The sequence below is a fragment of the Natator depressus genome, chromosome 10 (genome assembly GCF_965152275.1).
Source record: "Natator depressus isolate rNatDep1 chromosome 10, rNatDep2.hap1, whole genome shotgun sequence".
NCBI classification, from domain to species: domain Eukaryota; kingdom Metazoa; phylum Chordata; order Testudines; family Cheloniidae; genus Natator; species Natator depressus.
Window position 1 is genome coordinate 15,888,024 of NC_134243.1, and position 23,023 is coordinate 15,911,046.

Below are 23,023 nucleotides of genomic sequence, written 5' to 3' on the forward strand. Positions count from 1 at the left end.
CTAAAAAAAAAAGAAAAGAAAAAAAGAAAAAAACAAACAAACAAACAAAAAAGGATATTCTAGATAAATTTGTACCAGTATACTAGATTTAGTTGTTCTAGGCCAATTGCTATGTTTACAAGTAAAGAAAGATGCAATTTACCAAGACACTGTCAGGTTTTATTTGGCCCCATCTTTAGATTTATAAATGCTTATTTTACAAAACAAGAAATTTTCCTATTTTCATCTTTTTTTAAAGTTCTAGTGCAAGGAGAAACCATCTGTAGGGTTTGTATTTCCACTACTGTCCCATTGTGCTAGCACAAGAGAATCTCACTGATTGCAAACGGACCATAAATTTAAAAAAAACAAAAACCATAGTCTATTTGTAGTGTCCTAGCTAAAAGAAATGTAAACAGTAAATATCTTAGTAAAAAGAAAGTTACTCTAATTTTAAGTTTTCAATTTTAAATTCCAAATACTTTTTTAATAATGGGGAGACATTTTCCAATTATGTAATTTTGATGTAAACATTCTTACTAGATGCTGTGACAAAGCACGTAATTTTGCATGCCACATTGAGCTAGCTCACATAAAAACAGAGGACATTGTTTCCATAGGAATGAATGACAACTGAAAGTGACAACTTACATACACCACAGAACACTATCGCTTCATTGCTCATTAATGCAGGTCACCGTTGTGTTTACTCTATTCCAGAAAGTCTCAAGAGGCAGCTAGATATAGCAGCAGAAGCTGACGAACTGCCAGTTGTGAGGAAAGAACGGGGTTGGCTAACAGAATACATTCATCCTACATGTATATTCTGTGGTGTTATAACTGCATATTTGCTAAAACATAAATCAATTAATTTTTGCTGAATCATTTGACTCATAACTCACACATGAAAATGTTATGTTAATATAAGTATTTGTTTAAAATTAACCCTTTCCCTCAAATATTTTAAAGGAGGTGAGGAAACAAACATTCTGCTAGAATTATCCCACAATTACCCTTCTAAAGTTACATTCTGGCCTTACTGGAAATCAAAGGGACTTTTCCAGCCAGGATGACTTCAATAGGGCCAGGATTTTACCCCAACTAATAGGTGCATTCACTTCCTAGATAAAATCTGGGGGTTTAACCAAGTACTAAATGCTTCTCATTTAGAGCACCAGAAAATTCATTTGTGGAAATGTATTTATTATAGCAGAAGTTTTTAAACTCATATGTGTTCTAATTAAAAACATGTATTGGGTATGTTAGCAATCTGTTTTTGTATGCAACTATTCTAATTTTATGTATATTGGTGAAAAATCTGATGTACTATATCAAGTTCAGAGTATTTTCCCAGAGCTTATAATGCTTTAACTGTATTTTGATAGCCGTGCATCTCTCACCTCAGTGAAACTACTACACATTCTCAAGAAGTTTCCTCCATATTAAGTAAGTTTACACTTATTCAATTTGTAGATTTTTCCTGGAGAGCAATTTTAGATTTTTATTAAACATTTTAACTACATGGATTAAATATTTATATACAGTAGATTTTAAAACTAAATTTCTTATTGTCGTTGCTACATCTTAATGATCTTCAACATGGATAAATGTACAGTTAATACTTTAATTATGACAATAGGTACTTGCATACTGCATCAGGACTGTTGACTGTTTCAAGGAAACAGTTAACTTGAAAATTGCTTTTAGGCTCCTGAGCAGCTCAAGAGAAGCATATGGTCCTTAAATATTGGAAGAAGAGACTTGAGCGTTTCTTGAATATCATCCCTTCCTTGTTTTAGAAGAGGAATGATGCAACATTGCTTACTTTACTGCCACAATGTCAAAAAGAGAAAGTAAACCAGTTTGCCTCATAACATTTTACACAACACAATTTATGTCAGTTAAAAAAATGGAGAGACAAGGAACAAATGTCTCCTAGATAAATGTTTAAAGCTGGAACCATATAATGGAATATGCACTATTCAATGCAAGTATAGTGAAACAAGTGTCATCATTTGTGCCATAAAATTTAAGTCTAAAAACAAAAGAAGTGTCAGTTCTAAGGGAAAATGACTATTAAAAGAGCCAGATTTGGAGGCACATTTACAAACCTCATACTGACAGCAACTCCGTAAAATTAATTTAAGTCTCCAGGAAGATATAGTCACCCTGCACAAAAGTTCAGCCTAAAGGAAAATGCTATAGAGGTCTTACTAGAAAAACAGAACTCCCTTGTTCCTATAGTTCTAAATGGTGATTGAATTCAAGAGCTCTCAGCTAGCCTAAGCAGCAACTCAGGATAATAGGACAGATCCAACAAGTTATCATTCTTAAGTATTTTGATATCCCTTTATTTCAACCTGTTACTTTCAATACTGTTGTACTAACAAAACTGATATTACTATAATTTCAGTGGTCAACTGTTAAAGGTATTTTGCAAACTGTGCTGCTTTCTTCACCCTTCAATTCCCTCCTTGAAGTCACAGATCACTGTACCTGTAGCACTCTACTGATGCAGGAAGGGGAAATAATTCTATGGTCCCCCCCAAATTCTGGTTCTATAGGACAGGATGGCAGACTGTCTTCTGGCTTTAGCCAACAGACTGTCCACAGATTCTTTTAGATTGTTTCCCCCCAAAATAAGAGCCAAGGCACATGTGAACATAATACTTTTCAACACCATCCTTTGAAAAGTCAACAGTATTGTTTAAAAACCTCCCTTTAGTTTAGCTTAGAAACACAAAGCACTTCTGATTACATACTAATAGCTAGTTCTTCTGGTAAATTTGGCCTCAGATAGTATGGGCTAGTCTACACTGGCAACAACAGCAGCACTTCAACGTGGCTTGTGTAGTCATGGCAGAGCTCTGGGAGAGAGTGGGAGAGAGGTCTCCCAGCGCTCTAAAAAACCCACCTCCAAGAGAGGCATGGCTACCAGCGCTGGTGCACTGTTTACACTGGCGCTTTACAGCACTGAAACTTTCTGTGCTCAGGGGAGTGTTTTTTCACACTCCTGAGCGAGAAAGTTGCAGTGCTGTAAATTGCCAGTGTAGACAAGCCCTATGTTACTACAAGTCTCATACAGTTTGACTGGCGCTGTCATAAACTGCTTAATTAATGCATTAACAACTGAAATCACAAAGGAAGAGAGCATCCTGAAATTTAGCATGGTCATTTCAAGGAATCTGTCTGCAAAAGTATGTCCGAGAAAGAAATAAAAGAGGCGGATTCCTAAACAACTGTGTATTTCTAACATGCACAGTACTGGTCTCAAGTACCCAAAGAAACAGGATGTCTGTCTTCAATTATAAGGAAACCTTGAAGAATCTGACCTTTTAAAAACAGTTTTGAAAGACAAAAATGTATGATATCATGTTTTAACGATGATCATTAAAATAATTCTATTCATTTTCAATATAGCTACAGTATGGAACTGCATCTTGTTCTATCAATATATCTGGCCTCTACACAGTTGAGAAGATAATGCTTACTGCATGCTAATTTGAATCCTTTATAAAAAAAAAAAAAAATTATCCAGTTTCTCCCTTACCCGCTTACTCTGTACAAAACAGAAACACTGTTGAAACAAATACAACAAAAATAAAACTTTGTCTCCTGACTGTTCCCTAGATACATCCCACCTTGAATAGTCATTTTGTAGGACCTCTCAGCAGTAGTACTTTAGAAAGTGTAGAATTTCACATGTACTAAAACACTGCTCCTACAAATTATTGTATTATACCTCCCATCTGTCTTCTAATAGCTACGTACTTTTCTATTTGTGTTAATTGGCTATGTTTTTGTTTAAACAATAAAATGAAATGCCACATTTAAACTATTTAAAGTCTCAAACAAAATTTGAAGGGATTTAAATATTTCAGGATGGGGTTTATGGCACAGTCCTGAAATGGAGACTCCTAGTTCCTGTGGCTTTTAGTTGAATATTTTTGTAGAGTCACTTTTTTCCCACCCTACCCTTTTCCTTTACTGAATTTCCACACAATGACTTAGATTTGACCATCACCGGACATATGAGCAGCAGCAGCAACAAAAGTTACAGCTGGAGCCTATATTAGTCCCAGCTACAAGGGATCTTGAGCTGCATTTACAAAATAAAAGAGAGCCAAATAGGCACAGTGGAGGAATTCTTTTCTGTAAATTTGTATCATATCATAACCCAACAAACACTTCTTTAGTTCCTTCTAAACTCAATTTTCCTTTTCAATTCAAACATTTAAAAAAAGCTTTTGCCAAATAAAAATAAATAAATAAATAAAGGAAAGTATTAAAAAAAAAAACAACTTTTACTACAGAAAGCCAGAAAAATAATCAGCTCCATATGGACTTTTAAAACTAACATACCAGTATGAATGTTTGTGCCAAGTCCATCCACCCACAGGCTCCACAGACTTTTGAGAATTATATATATTTCATTTTGATTACCAATTTCACCCAGGCTTCCCATTTAATAATAAACGTGAGTTTAAATTTGTCAGCTCTCCAACAAAAGTAGATGATGTAAAGAGAAAATAAGTTTTAAAACTCTAAAAACTATATAAATGTAGTTACATAAAGGTACACTTAGGATACCAGTGAAATCGAAAGTAAGGACTGCAGGACTGGGCCTTTGGATTATTCTTCCTATGTGTGCGTTTTAAAAAAAATCTCAGCTAATTTTTTAGAACATTCATTTGCGCTTATGTCATATACTGGTATAAAACCAACACTAAAGCGTATAGCGCCTCCAATTTACACTGCACAAAGTGACACTAGAGTTAGAAGTATTTTGATTTTAAAATTGCTTGAAAAAAAAGTTTCATCTCAAGTATTCAAAAAATATTGTGGTTAAGGCACAAAAATCCACTTCATACAGCCAGAAAAATAATCAGTTCCTTATGTTCCTTTTATCTGTCCTTACTAATGTATCTACCAGCTGAAATGTCACAAAAGTGCCTAGAAAGGCTGACCTTGCGGAGTAAACAGGAGGCAGGTTTGAGAACCAACTTGGGGGACTCTTCAGGCCAGCAGAGTAACTGGTTCACAGAACTGATGAGTGTTGTGAATGTGAGTGTTGTGAATGACCAAACTAATAGCGTGTCCTAACAGCACTTCTTATTTACCACCATTCGCTAGAAATAAGAAGCAAACAAAGAGGAGAAAGACTGCTGTATTTAAGAGAAAGAAAATGATCTATAATCATAGATGAAAATCCTCTCTTCTTTATTTCACTTAAGAGTCAGTTTCTATACAAGTTCTGATCCAGGGCTTCCAGTTGTGGAGGACAGAAGAATGGGAGGAAATTACAGCAAAATGTCCTCCTTACCCCTAGACAGGGGGGGAATTATACTTTTTTTAATGCTACAACCACACAACATGGCATTTTTAAGTGTCTAACAATAACTGAAGAGAGCAGTATAATAGATAACAACCAATTTTTAAAGTCAATTTAATAAGAGTCGATTAGTTAAATTATAAGACTTTTCATATTAAAAAAAGTGATTCCAGGGCTTTACTTCCATATTGCAGATCTACCTATTTCAGCTTCTGGGCTTTCCAATCATAAATGTGACAGACAGGCCCACTCTGGACTAATTGGGTTACAGATTTTTCCCTCTGGTATGTACACTTGTGTTTAAAATATGCAGACAGCCTAAATTTAGGTTTAGGTTGGCTTAATAGCTTCTGAAGGAGGTACACTCTCCAAATGCAAACTCTCTAATTTGGCTGGGTCCCAAAAAGAGTGGGACCCCAATTGAACAAAAATAAAATTTTCATTTTTTTCCAAGTAATCAAGTTCTCAGATCCCTTACAATGGGTTATCATCCTGCATAGTTTGCAAGCAGCTTTTCAGGACAGGCACATCTAAGTTGCACAGCACTTAACATATGCAAGAAATGGGCCAAACTGCTCTGAATCCTCTCTACCAGAACTCTTAAAACACGCAAAACGAAGGCCCTTTCCTGAACACATTAGGAGGTTCACAGCTGGAGGCACCCATCCTGTAGGACTCCTCTGCTGGAATAGCATCTCTGCTCCACAGGGCCTCTTCCAAAAGCCTCTTGCTTTATCTTCAATTTTCTCAGCTGCCCTCTCACCCAAGTCCCTGACTGGTCATTTATGAATCATTAAAGGGAGAATGTGCTGCAACTTTACAAATGGAAGAATTACTTGTGCAAATAGCCGAATAATCATATATTTCTTGGAAACAGCACACATTCCGGTGGGAACATTTCTCTTTGGTCTATTATAATGAGTGGGCAGGAAGTTCATTTATCCAGACGAGTGTCTCAGATGAGCAAGAAAGAATAGTATTCAAACCTTCATTACAAACAAGAGACAATACAATTCCTTATTTTGCAATTTCCAGATATGTGGTGCAACTGTAAATTAAATCTTAAAAGTGCCACTTATGGATGCTATTATTCCATGTGTAGAATTACCATTTACAGGAGTTGTGTGGGTCACAGTTGGGCACATTATGCTGGACTTCTTGCTAATGATGTGAAGTCCTTTATAAAGGTGTAATATTAAGTGTTTACAAAAACGAAAGGGGCTACTCCAGTTTTTCTGCCAGGGAGGGGAGGAAAGAAGTGGAAATGAAGATCATCATAAGAAAGAAAGGTACCTGGCAAGGTATACTGTAACCTGAACAAGTAAGTAGGAAATATGCACTTTTCATGCTATAAATTATGTTGGCTGTTAATTACGTGGTCACATAACGAATCAAGTCTACAACTCAGAGCTGCTCCCATACAAGACATTCAGGAAATATTAGCCTCCTTATTTACACATGCCCAATGTTTCTGACGGAAACTTGAAGGTTTTACTCTAAAAATATCAACAAGGACTAATTTGTCTTTTTCTATTAAAGGCCCATGAGTACTAATAACATTATAAACAAGCCCAATCCAACTTTGGGGAAAAGGTTAGATTTTGAACCAGATTCAAACTTCACAGCTGAATCTTATATCTAATTTTTACTTTAAATATTTCATCATCAAGCAAGGGCCATAAAAGTTAATAAGATGGGAATCTATAAATATTTTAGGAGCAAGAGAGAGAGGAAGGATAGTGTAGGCCTACTACTTGACAGGGAAGGAGAACTAATAACAGACATGGTCAAGAGGGCTGAGGTGTTTAACACCTATTTTGTTTCAGTCTTCCCTTTTTAAAAAAAAAAAAAATTGTGACCAGATGCTTAACAACAAGAGGGAAAAGAATACAAACCACAATAGGGAAAGAACAGGTTGAAGATTATTGGATAAGTTAGATGTATGTATTCAAGACAGCAGAGCCTGATGAAATTCAGCCTACAGTACTTAAGGGATTAGCTCAGTAAGTCTCAGGACCATCAGCAATTATCTCTGAGAACTCATGGAGGCTGGGTGAGGTCCCAGAAGACTGGAGAAAGGCAATCATAGTACCTATCTTTTAAAAAGGGAATGAAAGGACCCAGGGAATTACAGACCTGTCAGCCTAACGTTGATACCAAAAAAGATATTGGAACAAGTTATTAAACAATCAATTTGTAAGCACCTAGAGGATAATAAGTAATGGGCAACATGGATTTGTCAAGAACAAATCATGCTCAATGAACTTAACTTCCTTCTTTGATAGGGTTACTGGGCTAGTAGATGAGGAGGAAGCCCTATACTTGATTTTACTAAAGCTTTTGACAGTCCCATATGACATTCTCACAAGCACACTAAAGAAATTACTATAAGGTGGGTGCATAACTGGTTGAACGGCCATACTCAAAGACTAGTTATCAATGGTTCACTGTGAAACCGAGAGGCATATGTAGTGGGGTCTGTTGTATTAACATAGATGAAATAAATGGGTTAAGGTGTTAACATAATTCAATCACTGTCCAACACTAAACGGTGTTAAACAAGGTCTGCGACTTGGTATACAGAGACCTCACTCAGCCTGCTTAAAAATCTTTTTAACTTTTTATCAAAGATACAGAAAATGAAAAACAGCTAACGCATTTGAAATGTTAAGTATTAAGGCCTTCATTTCAACAATATCCCTTGTTTCTTTTCTATCTAGCTCTAGATAGTTTTGTTTGACAGTTTCTTAGATGATATTGAAGATGGTGATAACGGTCAACTCAGGTTGTGTTTGGGATTTAGCTGGACTTGGTAGGGGTAGTAAAACCACCTGGGTCCCCCCCAACAGTCTCTGGCCAGGACATCTCTCAGGATCAGGATGATGAAGGCCCAGGGTCCCAGGAAACAGCTAGGGTGGCAGTTATGGTAGTGAAGCTTGCTCCAGAAGCTTCTGTTTTTTCTTACTTCCCCCACTTTTTTTTGTTGTTGTTTCTTTTAAGGACCCAAAAAGGGAGTGATAGTTGAAATAGCCCATTCCCCTTCTTATTTTGTCTAGTAATTAAGCTTAATATGTGACATACTAATTTTGGCTTATTGACTTCTGGCTCTATCTCTCTTCTTTTTAACCAGCATAATTTTAACAGGTTTTGAATCAGACTAACTTGGCTTTTTTATTTGGACTAATTCAGTTTTATTTCCCCCCCCCCTGCATCAACACTTGTTATTACGGAATATTGTAACATTTTATTAACCTCTACATACATTTTACAGCTGAGCTCACAACTTGGGTAAATTTGTAGGCTCCATTTTCTAACAGGTCCCACGGGGGTCAGTCTTGAGTCCAGTACTCTTCAGTATTTTCATTAATGATTTAGAGTAGCAGTTCTCAAAGAGTGGCTCAGGACCCCAAGGTAGGTCACGACTAGGGTGACCATATTTCCCTATACTGAATATGGGACACCTGGTAAAATTACTCATACTCAAACGACTTCAACAGCAATCAATCAGAACTATGCAGTACAAATGTTCATATTAAAATCAAGGTGACTGAGCCCGTTAAAAAGAAATACTGCATAGTTGGATTCTTTTTATTTATCTTCCTATCTTTAAGGCTTTAAGGTTCACACGGGGAGAGGTCACTCACACACACACACTTCCATACCTCTCTCACATGGGCGGGGGCGACTGACTGACCCGACCCTCCCTGCCTGGTGCTCTCTGCCCTCCATGCCTGGCTGAGCCCCTGGGATGGACCCGCTTCTCCTGGTACCTGGCGCTGCGTCTTCCCGAGGCAACATATGCAGGGTCACATGCCTCCGTCCCCAGATTTCTGCCCCAGTTCATACCAAAATGTGGCCAGCAGCAGCCTTTCAGCACTGTGCAGCAGGGAAGGGATGGGAGCTGCTTCCAGGCGCAGGGTGCTGGGGGAGGAAGGGATGACCTGGCCCGTGTCTTTGAAGAACTCATCTCTTCCCACCACCCCCAACTCCCTGTGACTGGAAGCAGCCTGTCCCTTTCTGCCTGCACAGTGTAAAGAGGCACGTGACACCCCCAGGCTGCTGCTGGCCACCGACATAACCCAGCCACCACCTGTCCCCCGACTACAGCATGGGCAGGAACGGGTTAAGCACTAAGGATGCACTGTGCACCAGGGCCCAGGGAATCTGACTGCAGGGGTGGGTGAAGAGGATGCTAAGTCCCTGCCCAGGGAGCTCCTATGGAGCCTGCAGGGTCGGGGCTTGAACAAGCTGGAAATCGCTTCCCCCCAACCCCCCCACCGCCTGCCACTCCAGAGCTTAGCTGAGGGGCAGAGAGGCTTCCCTGTGCCGGCACTGTGTAGGGCTTTGGCACATGCAGAACTTGACTCCTCCTGGCCGGCACCAAGAGCCGGAGGGTCTTGGGCTTTTCTGTGTTGCTGGCCCAGTCAGGCAGTGGTGGAAGGAAGGAGTCTGCTGACCAGACTGTTGGTGAGCTGAGCACTCCAACGAGGAGCTGGTTCTCTACACAGTGGTGGGACCAGAACGCACCCTGCCAAGGGGAGAGGGGAATATGAAAGCGCAGCGGGAGTGGGGGAGATGAAGGGGCAAAGCGGGGAGAGGACAGCGAGAGGGGAAGCACGTAAACGGCTGAAGGGTAGACAGCAGAGGTGATACGTAACCAGCCGCCGCCTGGCACCTGCCCACACTCTCCAGCCACCACAGCTTGCAGCGCACAGCCAGGGCCAGCTGGAAACGGGACGGGCCCTGCTGGCCAAGAGCCAGCATCCAGTGGGGGCTGCGCTGATGGACCAGCAAGGAGAGTGGCTGGCCCTTTCCGCTGCAGCTTTGCCCCGCCACCAGCCTTGCACACCCACCCACATCGTCGGCCTGGACCCTGCCACTGATCACGGGCGGCTGGAGAGCAGGAATCCGGTCAGCAGCAGGACCCACCAGTACTGATTGGGGTGGGCGGGGGGAAGACACAGAAAATACAGGACAAATTGCCCGTTTTTAAGAAAAAGTTGGGACACCTACTGGAGGGCTTAAATACGGGACTGTCCCTTTAAAAACTAGACATCTGGTTACCCTAGTCACGGCCCTGTTTTAATGGGGTCACCAGAGCTGGTTTAGACTTGCTGGGGCCCGGGGCTGAAGCCGAAGCCCAAGCCCCACTGCCCGTGGCTGAAGCCGAAGTCTGAGGGCTTCAGCTTCGACCATGGGTGGAGGCACTCAGGTTACAGGCTCCCAACCAAAGGGAGGCGAGGCTGGGGCTTTGGCCCCTCCACCTGGGGCGGTGAGACTGGGGCAGGCCCTCCTGGGGTTATGTAGTAATTTTTATTGTCAGAAGGGGGTGCAATGAAGTTTGAGAACCCCTGATTTAGATAATGGAGTGGAGAGTATGCTTATAAAATCTGCACATGACACCAAGCCGGGAGGGGTTGCCAACACTTTGGAGGACCGAATTAGAACTCAAAAGAACCTTAATAATTAAAGAATTGGTCTGAAATCAACAAGACGAAATTCAATAAAGACAAGTACAAAATATATATGAAAATCAAATGTGCAACTACAAAATAGGGAACAACAGGTTAGGTGATAGCATTGCAGAAAAGGATTGAGGGTTATAGCGGATCAAAACTGAAGATGAACCAACAGCATGATGCAGCTGCAAAAAAAGGCTCATATCATTCTGGGGTGTATTAACACGAGTATTGTGTCTAAGCCCTGGGCTACACTGGGGGAGGTGTGGGGGTTCAAACTAAGATATGCAATTTCAGCTACGTCTTAGTTTGACTTGACTCGCTGCCGTGAGGACGGCCAGATGACCGCAGCGGCACCCCGTCGATTCTGCTTACTCCTCCTGCCGAGGTGGAGTACAGGCATCAATTCGGGGATCGATTTATCGATCCCCGATAGAGTGATCACTACCCGCCGATCGGGTAGTGAAGATGTACCCTTAGATATAGGAGGTAATTGTTCCGCTCTACTCAGCGCTGGCAAGGCCGCAGCAGGCGTATTTTGTCCAGATTTGGGTCCCACACTTTAGGAAAGAGGTGGACAAACTGGAGTCCAGAGGAAAGCAACAAAAACGATAAAAGGTTTAAAAGATATGACCTATGAGGAAAGGTTAAAGAAACCAGGCATGTTTAGTCTTGAGAAAAGAACAGTGATGGGGGACCTTATAGCAGTCTTCAAATATGTTAAGGACTACTAAAAGAGGGCAACGATCAGCAGTTCTCCATGTCCACTGTAGGAAGGACGAGAAGTAATCGGCTTAATCTGCTGCAAGGGAGATTTAGGTTAGACATTAGTAAAAACTTTCTAACTATAAGGGTAGTTAAGTACTGGAATAAGTTCCCAAGGCAGTTGGGGAATCCTTGTCATTGAAGACTTTTAACAGCTTAGACAAATACCTATCAGGGATAGTGCTGCCAACTTTCTAATTGCACAAAACCGAACACCCCTGCCTCACCCCCTGCCTGAAGCCCCATCCCCGCTCATTCCATCCCCCCTCCCTCCATCGCTTGCTCTTACCCACCCTAACTCACTTTCACCAGACTGGGACAGGGGTTAGGGTGCAGGAGAGGGGTGTGGGCTCTGTCTCGGGGTGTGGGGTGCAGGAGAAGGCTTCGGGCTGGGGCAGGGCTGGGAGCAGAGTCTTGGGGGGGGAAGAGGAGGAGGGACGGGGATGGGGCCCCTCTCCCCCACTTTTGGGAAGGCTCCGACGCTCTTGTCTGGTCAAGAAAGACTAAGCTGGGAGTCTTCTCCAGGACTCCCTTTCCATCCTAGGGGAGATTACAGACCCAGTCCTGCAATTTTTCCACATACCAAATTCTCATTCAGTGAGTTCCTATTGAGCTTTTTATATAAAGGGAAACTGAATGATCAAACAAGAAACTGATCAACATAATCTGGCATCACAGAGTAGGGAATCTAACAGATGCTTTTTTCTGAAAAATGATGAAATATTACTGTGTCTATGTACTAAAGGATCATCTTTTTAAATGCCAATTTTAATGAGAAAAGTTGTCTGCTTAAAATTGTTTTTTAAAAAAAAAAAAACCTACCTACAAGTAGATACCAGTACTTAATGCAACTGGGAAAATAACTATGTAGCACTTAATTTTCTTTTAATTAAACCTTATATCATCATCAAATTATGGGTTTAAAAGATCTCCAAAATGTAATGCAATAAACGTTACACAGATGTTCACCAAAAACAAGAATGTTTTTACTTCATAGCAACCAAATAGGTCAAACCACTTCCTTTTTCAGACAAATCTCAAAGGACCACAAAACAAATGGTTTTCTAGTGGATTTTGTGTGTCTATCCCTGCTAAGAGGAAATAGTGCTGTCCAAAAAATTTGCTGTACTAAGTTTTCCCATGAAATTGTTGGATTCTTTTTAAAATTAAAATAACTTTGCCAGATATTTTCTTGAAAACTATACACACATGTTAAAAACAAAGTTACTTTGATATTGTGTGATTTTTAATGAAGATGCACACAAGTCAAATAACTATTCCGTATGAACAGACTACAAAGTGAAGCACTCAAACCCAGGAATGCCCAAGTTACCAATGTGATATATGCCATCATGTGCCAGCAATGCCCCTCTGCCATGTACATTGGCCAAACCAGACAGTCTCTATGCAAAAGAATAAATGGACATAAATCTGACATCAAGAATCATAACATTCAAAAACCATTAGGCAAACACTTCAATCTCCCTGGTCGCTCAATAACAGACCTAAAAGTGGCAATTCAACAAAAAAACTTCAAAAACAGACGACAAGGTGAAACTGCAGAACTGGAATTAATTTGCAAACTGGACACCATCAGATTAGGCCTGAAAAAAGACTGGGAGTGGTCGGGTCATTATAAAACCTAAACATAATTTCCCCAATACTATTTTCCCCCTACTGTTACTCAGACCTTCTTGTCAACTGTCTGAAATGGGCCACTCTCATTACCACTTCAAAAGTTATTTTTCCTCCATCGGTATCCTGCTGTCCATTGAATTGTCTCGTTAGACTAACCTCACACTTGGTAAGGCAATTCACATCTTTTCATCTATTTATACCTGCTCTTGTATTTTCCACTCTATGCATCTGATGAAGTGCATCTAGCCCATGAAAACTTATGCCCAAATAAATGTGTTAGTCTCTAAGGTGCCACAAGGACTCCTCGTTGTATTTGCTGATACAGACTAACACGGCTACCACTCTGAAACAAGTTAAGGCTGTCCACACACCTTTTCTCTGCTCCCAGGCACCTTTAATTACATGATCACATACAATTTATTCCTGCCTCATTCAGGGCACAGTACACATGTGCTCAGGGAATGAGTCAGTTCTTAAATATTTATTTTTATCCTGAAGGTTCAGCATGTGCCCATGTAGCTTATTAACTACACATGCACTCACACCCTTTACTAAGGCCAATGTTTCACCAAGATGTATACTTAAATATCTTGCTGAATCTAGAACTAAAGGAGAAAGGGATCATACAGGGGATGTTTCATTTGCTGTACACCATCTACTTTTTGAAATTAATTAACTTGAGGAAACCCTGCCTCATTCAATCACCACAGTCCACTGTCTCATTCATTGTCTATCCTGATGCACATGTTGTACGAGAAGAAATACTACGTGAACACATAATCAATGACTATACCTTGAAAGAATGCATTCAAGGAGGTGCTGCACAAAAAGGTAGAATATAAACTCTTCAGAGCAAGTATAAAACAAAAGATAAAGAGATTAGGGTTACCAGTTTTGGTCAGATGTATTTGTGGAGGTTTCCTCACATGACATAATCTTTAATTAAAGATTAATCTTTAATTCCTGGAGACTCCAGGACAATCCTGGAGGGTTGGCAATCCTAAAAGAGACAGACAGGAGAGTACAACGAAACTAGACAACAGGAGTCAGCATGACAGGCAGCAGACGCTAACAGCCTAGCTGTTTTTTGGGGGTTTTTTTGTTTTTTTGGTAGGCACCAGAGAAAAGGAGAGATTTAAGGAGAATTTTAAAAGAGAATAAAGTGTTACTGCTGAGGATGTTCATGGGGAGCTCCTCCCAAGTGTGTATGAAAATTTAACCAAGTGGACAATGGAAGGTGGCACAAAGAGCAAATCAGAGGCAGGAGCTGAAATCTCAACAAAGGATGAGAGATGATAGGTAGGCCATGAAGGGCCCTGGAAGTGAAGACAAGGGGCTTATGTTTGATGCGATAGAAAAGAGGGAGCTGGAGGGATTCAAAGAGACGGATGACATGGTCAACGCAACAGGTTAGGAGAATGATTTCTGAATGGATGTGATTGAGGCAAGTTTGCATTTGTCAAGGCCAGAGAGAAGAAGTTGCAGTTACTGAGACAAGAAGATGAGAGCCTTAACATGAGTTTTAGCTGTGCAGATAGACAGAAAAGTATCCTAGAGATGATATGCAGAAAGCACCAGCAAGATTTACACACAGGTCTTCGCATCCAGGCTACAGAGAGATCTGAGTCAAAGTTGACACCCAAGATACAGGCCTCAGCAACAGGCAGGATGGTGGCATTGTCCACAATTAATGAGAAAGGAGCTAGCGAGGAAGGATTGCAGGAAGGTGGGGGGGGGTTGGCGATGAAAGGGAGATGGGGCAGCAGTTGAAGAGGTAAGTTGAAGGTCAAGGATGGGATTTTTTAAGATGGGACAGGCTAAAGAATGCTTATGTTGTATGGGGAAAGAGCAAGAGAAGAGCAACAGGTTAAGAGAAAGGGAAGGGATGAGACTGGACATGAGAAAGATCAGGAGATGGGATGGGGTTATTGAGGCAAGTGGAAGGTTCACAGCAGTGGTTTTCAAACTTTTTTTCTGGGGATCCAGTTGAAGAAAATTATTGATGCCTGCAACCCAGTGGAGCTGGGGATGGGGGTTTGGGGTGTGGGAGAGGCTCAGAGCTGAGGCAGAGGGTTGGGGTGCGGGGGTGAGGGCTGTGGGGTATGGCCAGGAATGAGGGTTTCAGGGTGTGGGAGGTGGCTCTGGGCTGGTGCAGAGGGTTGGGCTGCGGGAGGGGGTCAGGGCTCTGGGCTGGGTATGAGGGGTTTGGGGTGCAGGAAGGGGTTCCAGGTTTGGGGGGGCTCAGGGCTGGGGCAGAAAACTGGGGTGCAGGGTTGGGGCACAGACTTACCTCCAGCAGCTCCCAGTCAGTGGCGCAGCCGATGTGCAGAGGCAGGCTTCCCACCTGTCCTGGCACCGTGGACCACGCTGCGCCTGAAGCAGCCAGCAGCAGGTCCAGCTCCTAGGCGGAGGTTCACAAGCGGCTCTGCGTAGCTCTTGCCCGCTGGCACCGCCCTCCCCAGCTCCCATTGGCCGAGTGTGCAGCAGGTGCTCGGGGCCGGGGCAGTGCGCAGAGTCCCATGTCCCCCCTGCCTAGAAGCCGGACCCGCTGCTGGCCACTTCCGGGGCGCAGTGCGGTGTCAGAGCAGGTAGGCTTTTAACGACCTGGTCGGTGGTGCTGACCAGAGCAAACCAGTGCCTTACATGCCGCAACCCAGTACTGGGTCGTGACCCAAACTTTGAAAAACACTGGTTTAGAGGATAGCAAACTTCTGCATGTGAGAGGGAAGAAAGAAAGAGTTGTAGGGGCAGGAAGGGAAGGCAAGCTAAGGGAAGGGGAAAGTCACATTTTGTCAATATTGTCCAGGGTAAAAAACGGCAAGATTCCATGCAGAGATGGAAGCGGAGGCACAAAAAAGGAGAGTTTGACTAATTCATCTTGTGGTTGAACTGGAGCATATATTCTACAAAGAAATTCAATCTTGCTTTAAAAAGGATAGATCCTCAGTTAGTGTAGTCATAGCTCCACTGACTAGGGGTATGTCTTCACTACCCGCCAGATCGGCGGGGAGCAATTGCTCCAGTGGGGATCGATTTATCGCATCTAGTCTAGACGCAATAAATCGACCCCCGAGCGCTCTCCCGTCGACTTCTGTACTCCAACACCGCGAGAGGCGCAGGCAGAGTCGACGGGGGAGCGGCAGCAGTCGACTCCCCACGGTGAAGACACCACAGTAAGTCGATCTAAGTATGTCAACTTCAGCTACATTATTCACATAGCTGAAGTTGCTTAACTTAGATCAATCCCCACCCCCGCAGTGTAGACCATGACTAAGTGATGGAGAATCTACCACACTCCTTGGTAAGTTGTTCCAGTGGTTAATTGCCCTAACCTCTTAAAAATTTCCCCTTCTAGTTTGAATTCTTCTAGCCACTGGATCTTGTTATATATTTGTCTGAGAAATCAAAGACCTTTTTAGTATTATCTTCTCCCTGTATAGGTACCTATAAACCATGTTCAAATTGTCTCTTAACTTTCTCTTTGACAAAGTAAATAATCGTACTCCTTAAGTTTCTCATTGTAAGATCCGCTTGCCAGACATCAAATCATTCTTACTGGTCTTTTCTGAACCCTTTAAAAAACGTCAACATCCTTTTAAAAAGTGTTGACACCTGGCCTGGACACAGTATTCAAGTAGTGATCTTACCAATGCCACATGCAGAGGCAATATCTTCCTATTCCAATATGATGTTCTTCAGTTTGTACATCCAAGGATCACATTAGCCACATTAGCAATAGTATTGCAATGGGAGCCCACATTCAGTTGGTTATCTACCATTATCCCCTGTCACTGCTTTGCAGTATATAATCCCCTGTTCTCTATGTATAACCTTGCACTTGTCTATATTAATAAATATTGTTCATTGCATCATGACAACTAAAGAATTCTGTGTAAGGGACTATTCATTATTTACCACTTCATGAAGTTTTGCAGTCTCTGCAAACTTTATCAGCAATTATTTCATGTTTTCTTCTAGTGATTGAAAGGAAACATTCAATAGTACTGGGCCAAGAACAAATCCTTAAGATTTCCCCATTAATTATTATATTTTTTAATCTGTCAGTTAGCTAGTTTTTAATCCATTTAATGTGTCAAGATGATTTCCCACAGAACTATTTTTTAATCCAAATCTCATGTAATATATTACAATTCTATAAGGTATTTGACATTACCAGTTATCTTTTGCAACCAAACTTGTAATTACATCAAAGAACAAGGCCTATTTACCATGAAACCATGCTGACTGATATTAATTATATTTCTGTCCATTAGTACTTTACTGATTCAGTTTCATATCAGTTGCTCCATTACTTCGCCTGCCATCGACGTCCAGCTAACCAGACTAAACCAAGGTCATCCCATTTACCCTTTTTAATTATTGGCAGAACCCAGGCTCTCTCTATTTGGAATTTCCCCAGGTTTTTGGTTTTTTGTGTTGTTTTTTAATTAACATCAATCCTCAGATGGCTTCTTGACCAACGACAGGTGCAAGTTATCCAGACCTGGTGCTCTGAAATTAGACATATGTAATAGATACTGGTTAACACACTTTTTGGTTACTGCTGGAATTTAAGCATATCATATTATATGAATACAGGATATAGTTATGGTTCCAAACACAGAAAAGAAATATTTGTGTATAATATTTGATGTAGTGAATTTCCAGGGGATTTTTCAGTGCATATTCTCCCTTCTACAGGCTTTTACAGAGAAATGGAAAATATGGGACACAGAAAGGTTGACATGAGCCTAAGAATATTTATTTTTAACTCCTACCATAATTTAAATTACTTTTTTTGAAAACCAGTTTTAATTGTTTTACCTGTCTTTTTCAGGGCACTTTTGCCTTTACTATTAAATTTATCATCCTTAAACCTACAAATGGATAACTCTGCTTTTCCACTTAGACGGAGTGAAAGCAGACTTACTACATTTGCTTAGTCAGTAAGCTGTTCTTCTGTGGCCTGTGTGAAATGTGCTGGTGGTTTCAGTCTAGTTCCTCCTGTGCAGGTGCCTACACCACAGAAACCAACACCACCACGCTTGGCGTTCTCGTTAGCAGTTCCAACAGAGAGGTCAAGGATTGAAAGAACCTAAAGACTGAATTACTCTTTCACCCCAAAGAAATGCCTCAGTGTTCATGACTGAAGTACACAGTTTAGGGAACAGTATGGAGAAATTTACATTGCACTACTTGTGCTGTAGCTGTTTGGGGAGGGTGGAGGGATTTGTACCTCCGTGAATTCAGCACCTTTATAGAAAGTTAACTTTTATTTTGTTTAAAAACCAATGACCAAAGAAAGCTACTAATTTTAAAATAAGTAAGCGACTGATCTTGCAGTTCTTTCATAAGCAGAACTCCTGATGACCTGAATGGGAGAGAATATGCAACAACTGCCTAAGTGGCACTGGACTCAAATTCAAGAAAACCAACGTAATACAAAATACCTGGAGCCATATTCTGCCATAAATTTTTTAGGCAGAATGATCTGATTTGACTAAGAATTTCAAGATCTGGAAATTATCTCAAAACAAACTTTCACTATTTATCACTACACAACCATAACACCTGCTACCAAATGCAAGGACCTCAGATACCCAAATGCAATACTAGTACCATGCTAACTGCAGCAATTAATATAAGAGACACTTCAGTCTACTAAAGTCATAAAAGACATCATTTCAAGCTGGGGAAGGAAGTGGAATCAACATCATCTCCTAAATTAAGTACAAAGATCCTTGTGATTAGAACACAACAGACAGCTGAAATAAACACTAATTAATTTGGATCATATCTTACTCCTATTCCATGCACAGAGCCCCCTTGAAATCAATGGAAGTTTTGTGTGACAATAGATGGTATGACATGGGCCTTTATGCCCACATTTAGACTACCGGGAAGTGGTGAGGGGAGGGGGAAAAGAGAGAGTTTAAACTGGTAGGGAGCATGTCCTACATTTGACAGCTTCTCTATCAAATTTTAATTTTGTTTTTTAATGATTATGCCTAGCTGTTTTCATCCACATATCTCAAAGTATTTTACTAAAAGAGGTGCATATAATTTTTCCCATTTTACAGATGAGGAAATGGAGGCACAAGGAGGTGAACTCAAGCTCACACAGCACGGTAATGACAGAGCTGATAACCGAACTCAGGACTCCTTAATCCCAGTCTAGTGCCCTAGCCACTGATTCACACTGTCAAGTTCATTTATTTTTATGAATTTAACACCTCTTTACGTGGATCTTTCAGCAACAGGCAAGAGAAAACTATTTTTAACACAGTAAAAATGGAATTTTAAAAGCTCAGAAATCAGCACGGAGACTCAGGGCAGGTGTAGCTAAAATTGCTGCTAACTCATTTTAAAATTGACTAGATTTCAAGTTGACACTTCGCTCTGTATATATAATCTCTCGTCATGATATGGTCAATTTTCTTACCACTTGTCATTCCAAAATCTAGTTAGTTTAAAATAATGTTAAACTAATCCTACTCTACCAATGGAAGTTTTGAACAAGAAAGGAAAGCAGGATTAGGCCTTTTCTTATGAATCACAAAAGCTTAATCTAACAGTTCAAATACACTTAATGTAGAGATGGGGCAGTTTCAGTTATTTGGATCCGTAATATTATAACGGTGAATAAGGGCACTAGTAAACTATACAATAATTTGACCACCTTGAACAGTACATTTTTTTTATTAAATGAGATGTGACAAATAATCCGAGAAGAATAATAGAAGTGACTTATTCAGTAATAAGTAGATCCATTTTGAGGGCCCAATCTTTGCAAGGTGCCAAGTACTTCAAATCCAATGGACCTCAGTGGGAACTGAAGGAGCTCAGAACCTTAAAGTAGGGTCTCTGCACCTTGCAGAACTGGACCTTAAGGCTGAAGAAGCCAATTTTTCACATATTCTGCAGTGTGAAAGTGAGAATTTTTGGCTGATTCAAGCTCATACAAGTGAAAAATATCTACATTAGATGTATTCAATGTCAATAAACAAGCATATTAATGTATCCTTCATATATGTGAACATTCAGTGATATACTGTTGATATACCCTTGATGTAATACCAAGTTGTTTTAAAACGTTAAATCTTTAATTTACTATTTTTTTGCTGTTTACTACAGTGTTTTCCCATTACTATTAGTAGTAGTAAAACCATTTTTTTTTCCTTTTCTTCTTTTTAAAGAAAAGTCATATCTATTATTGACAAAACAGCTGAGGGAAATAATTGCTGAGAAATATTGATGTTTGCAGACAGACTGTCTGTAGGATGTTTTTCTGTGACTGGTTCATCATAGCATTTTTTCCACTTGTCAAAACAAATACCACACCCACTTTATTTCAGAGTTCTTCCCTTACTACTTTAAGACGAGCAACCACGTTACAACTACTAATCATACCACTCATTATTTGACATATTTATAATGAAACAAATATAAACAGTAATTGTGTATGGATGAATGGATGTATGGATGAATACTTTATTTGGAAGACATCTTGATTAACAACCTCATCCTGAAAAACTACCTCTGATATGGACAACAGTTAGTCAGCATCCTTATTACTGATGGCATTGAGAACTGGTTGGTCAGACAAAAATCTTCACACAGACAATGCATTTTAGATTAAACAGAGAAAGCTCTGGTGCAAATCTGTTTGGGGTCTATTAGCTCATGTACTGTAGTTGTACAAACTAACCCTGAAAGGTCACAATTGTACTAAAAGATGGTGAAAGAGGCATGTCCTGATTTTCTAAGATGTATATTTGGAAACATTTACTTTACTGCCTATGGAAATTGTTTACCATGTGTAAACTGGATGAACCACTCAGTGATTATCATTGCACCTACATTAAAATTACACACAAATGCAGGGCTGTTGCAGAATATAATTAGCCTTTTCACTGTACATTATTTACTGCAAAACACACACATAATTTTTGATAGGAGCAGCAGCTGCATACAGTGTGCAATGATTTCACTGTGTTGAGACACAAGAACAAACAACTGGCTGTCAATATAACAACATGGGGGCAAGTCAACCTGAGAGCTGGCCAAATGTAGATGCACACAGTGAGTTCTACTGTCAGGGTGTTTAAATCTACTTCTCTTTTCCAGCACTCTCACACAGACCCTAAGCAAGTGTGCATTCATTTTTCCTCCCTCAGAAATGTTTGAGCTTTTTGGCGGTAGGGGAGATTCATAAATTAGGGTGCACAGAGCCCTCTATTGTTGTCATTAGCACATGGAACTTGAGCAAGTCAATCCTAATAGGAGTCCCTTCACTAGGATCAGCAAAGACTGGCCGTACTTGCACATCCCTGCCAGAAGGATAAGGCCCACTTCTCCTCCAACAACATTCCTCTTTATTCAGGATGTAGAAGCCTGAAAACTATTCACTACTTGTTATTATAGTCACTTCCCTTGGTTTCCCCCCAAGAGACATTAATAAATATGCAAAAAGAAGGTCTGTGGAGGATAGTGCGGGGGCTGAGAGACGTGTATGAATGGGATTGTTATGTGGGGGAGGGAAGGAAGGGCAAAGTGGATACATGGTGGGGAACACAAGTGGGCGAAGGGTGAGAAGTACAATACGGCAGGGTCGAGGGGACAGAGTGGAAGTACCGGGTAATTGCTCTGCATTAAATGTGATGTGGGGGAGGCACAGTCGGGGATGTGGATATGGGGGCGCAGGGTGGGAGTCATGGGGTATCCCAGGGCGCTCAGCAGGAGTGGTAGGTGGTTGCAGGGGAGCAAAGAGATGGGGTGGGGGGGCAGGCAGGAAGGCAACGCGCCAGGGGTGTGGCGGGCGCTACGAGAAGGTGCAGCACGGGTGGGAGGCGATGGCAAGGAGGGCGCAGCGGAGGTGGGGTGTTCGCGCCTGGGAGACAGGATCAGAGTCTCCCCGAGAGCAGGACGCTCCAGACAGGGAGGGAGACAGCCGCTGCCGGCTCCCCACTAGCAAACACACAGCGCCCAACCGGGGAAAGCCGGGGGCGGGGCATGTCCCCCAGCTCAAAGCCTCACGCAAAAGAGACCAGGTACAAGAGACCGTGTCCCAGCCACCACCCACCCCGGCGGCCCAGCCCCCCTCTACCGCCTCCCCCAGCCCCGGCGGCTTGCCACACCAACTCCGCCACTCACCGCCACCGCCGCCGCCGCCTTCTTCGTCCATGTCGGGCGCCGTGAGCAGGACTCTCGGGAGCAGTAGAGGCTGAGCGGGGCCCGGGGGTGTCCCCAGCCCCTGTCCCGTCGCTCCCCTCAGACGCTCACCCACAGCAGCCGCCCCGAGCGCAGCCCTGGCAGCAGCAGCTGCTGCCTCTCCCCAAGCCGCCCGCCCCCTCTCATGTGACCCACGAAGAGTGGAAGGGGGGGGAGGCGAGGCGGGCCGGGCCCAGCCCTGGGCTGCCTCATCCCCAACCCTCCTGCTGGAGTGGCACGGCGGCCGCCCACCCCTCTCTGGGGCACGGGGGGCCGGGAAAGGGACACCCCGCTGGCAAGGGGTCCCGTCTAGTGACAACAGGGCTCTTGCCGGGTGGTGTTTCCTCTCTGTGTCTCTCTCTCACACACACCCCTCGAAGGGATAAAGCGCCTGCTCCTCCCACAGCTGCCACATTTTGTACAGCTCCGTGTGAGAACTTGTATGCAAATTATGTCGTTAAATGTTTTGCATAGAATTGGAGGATGTAGATTTGTCGCCTAAACGTCAGTTTAAGATCAACACAACTTGCGCCCCCCCCCCCCCCAGCAGTGGATGGGGGGAGGAGGAAGCTACCCGGCTGCACAAAATTTGGTGGGTGCTGAAGAGCATCTGGGGAGTAGGTAGGGACCGTCTGAGGGG

The 23,023-nt window shown here is 42.0% G+C and overlaps 1 protein-coding gene across 1 annotated transcript in view; it reads right to left on the reverse strand.

Moving 5' to 3' along the window:
• The window catches only part of CYTH3 (cytohesin 3), an 80,743-nt gene extending 58,206 nt beyond the window's left edge, over positions 1-22,537 (reverse strand). Inside the window, exon 1 of the mRNA XM_074965298.1 lies at positions 22,327-22,537. Within this exon, the coding sequence (XP_074821399.1) occupies positions 22,327-22,357 (31 nt within the window). The 5' untranslated portion in view covers positions 22,358-22,537. The remainder of the gene's footprint in view (positions 1-22,326) is intronic.
• Positions 22,538-23,023: the final 486 nt, after the last annotated feature.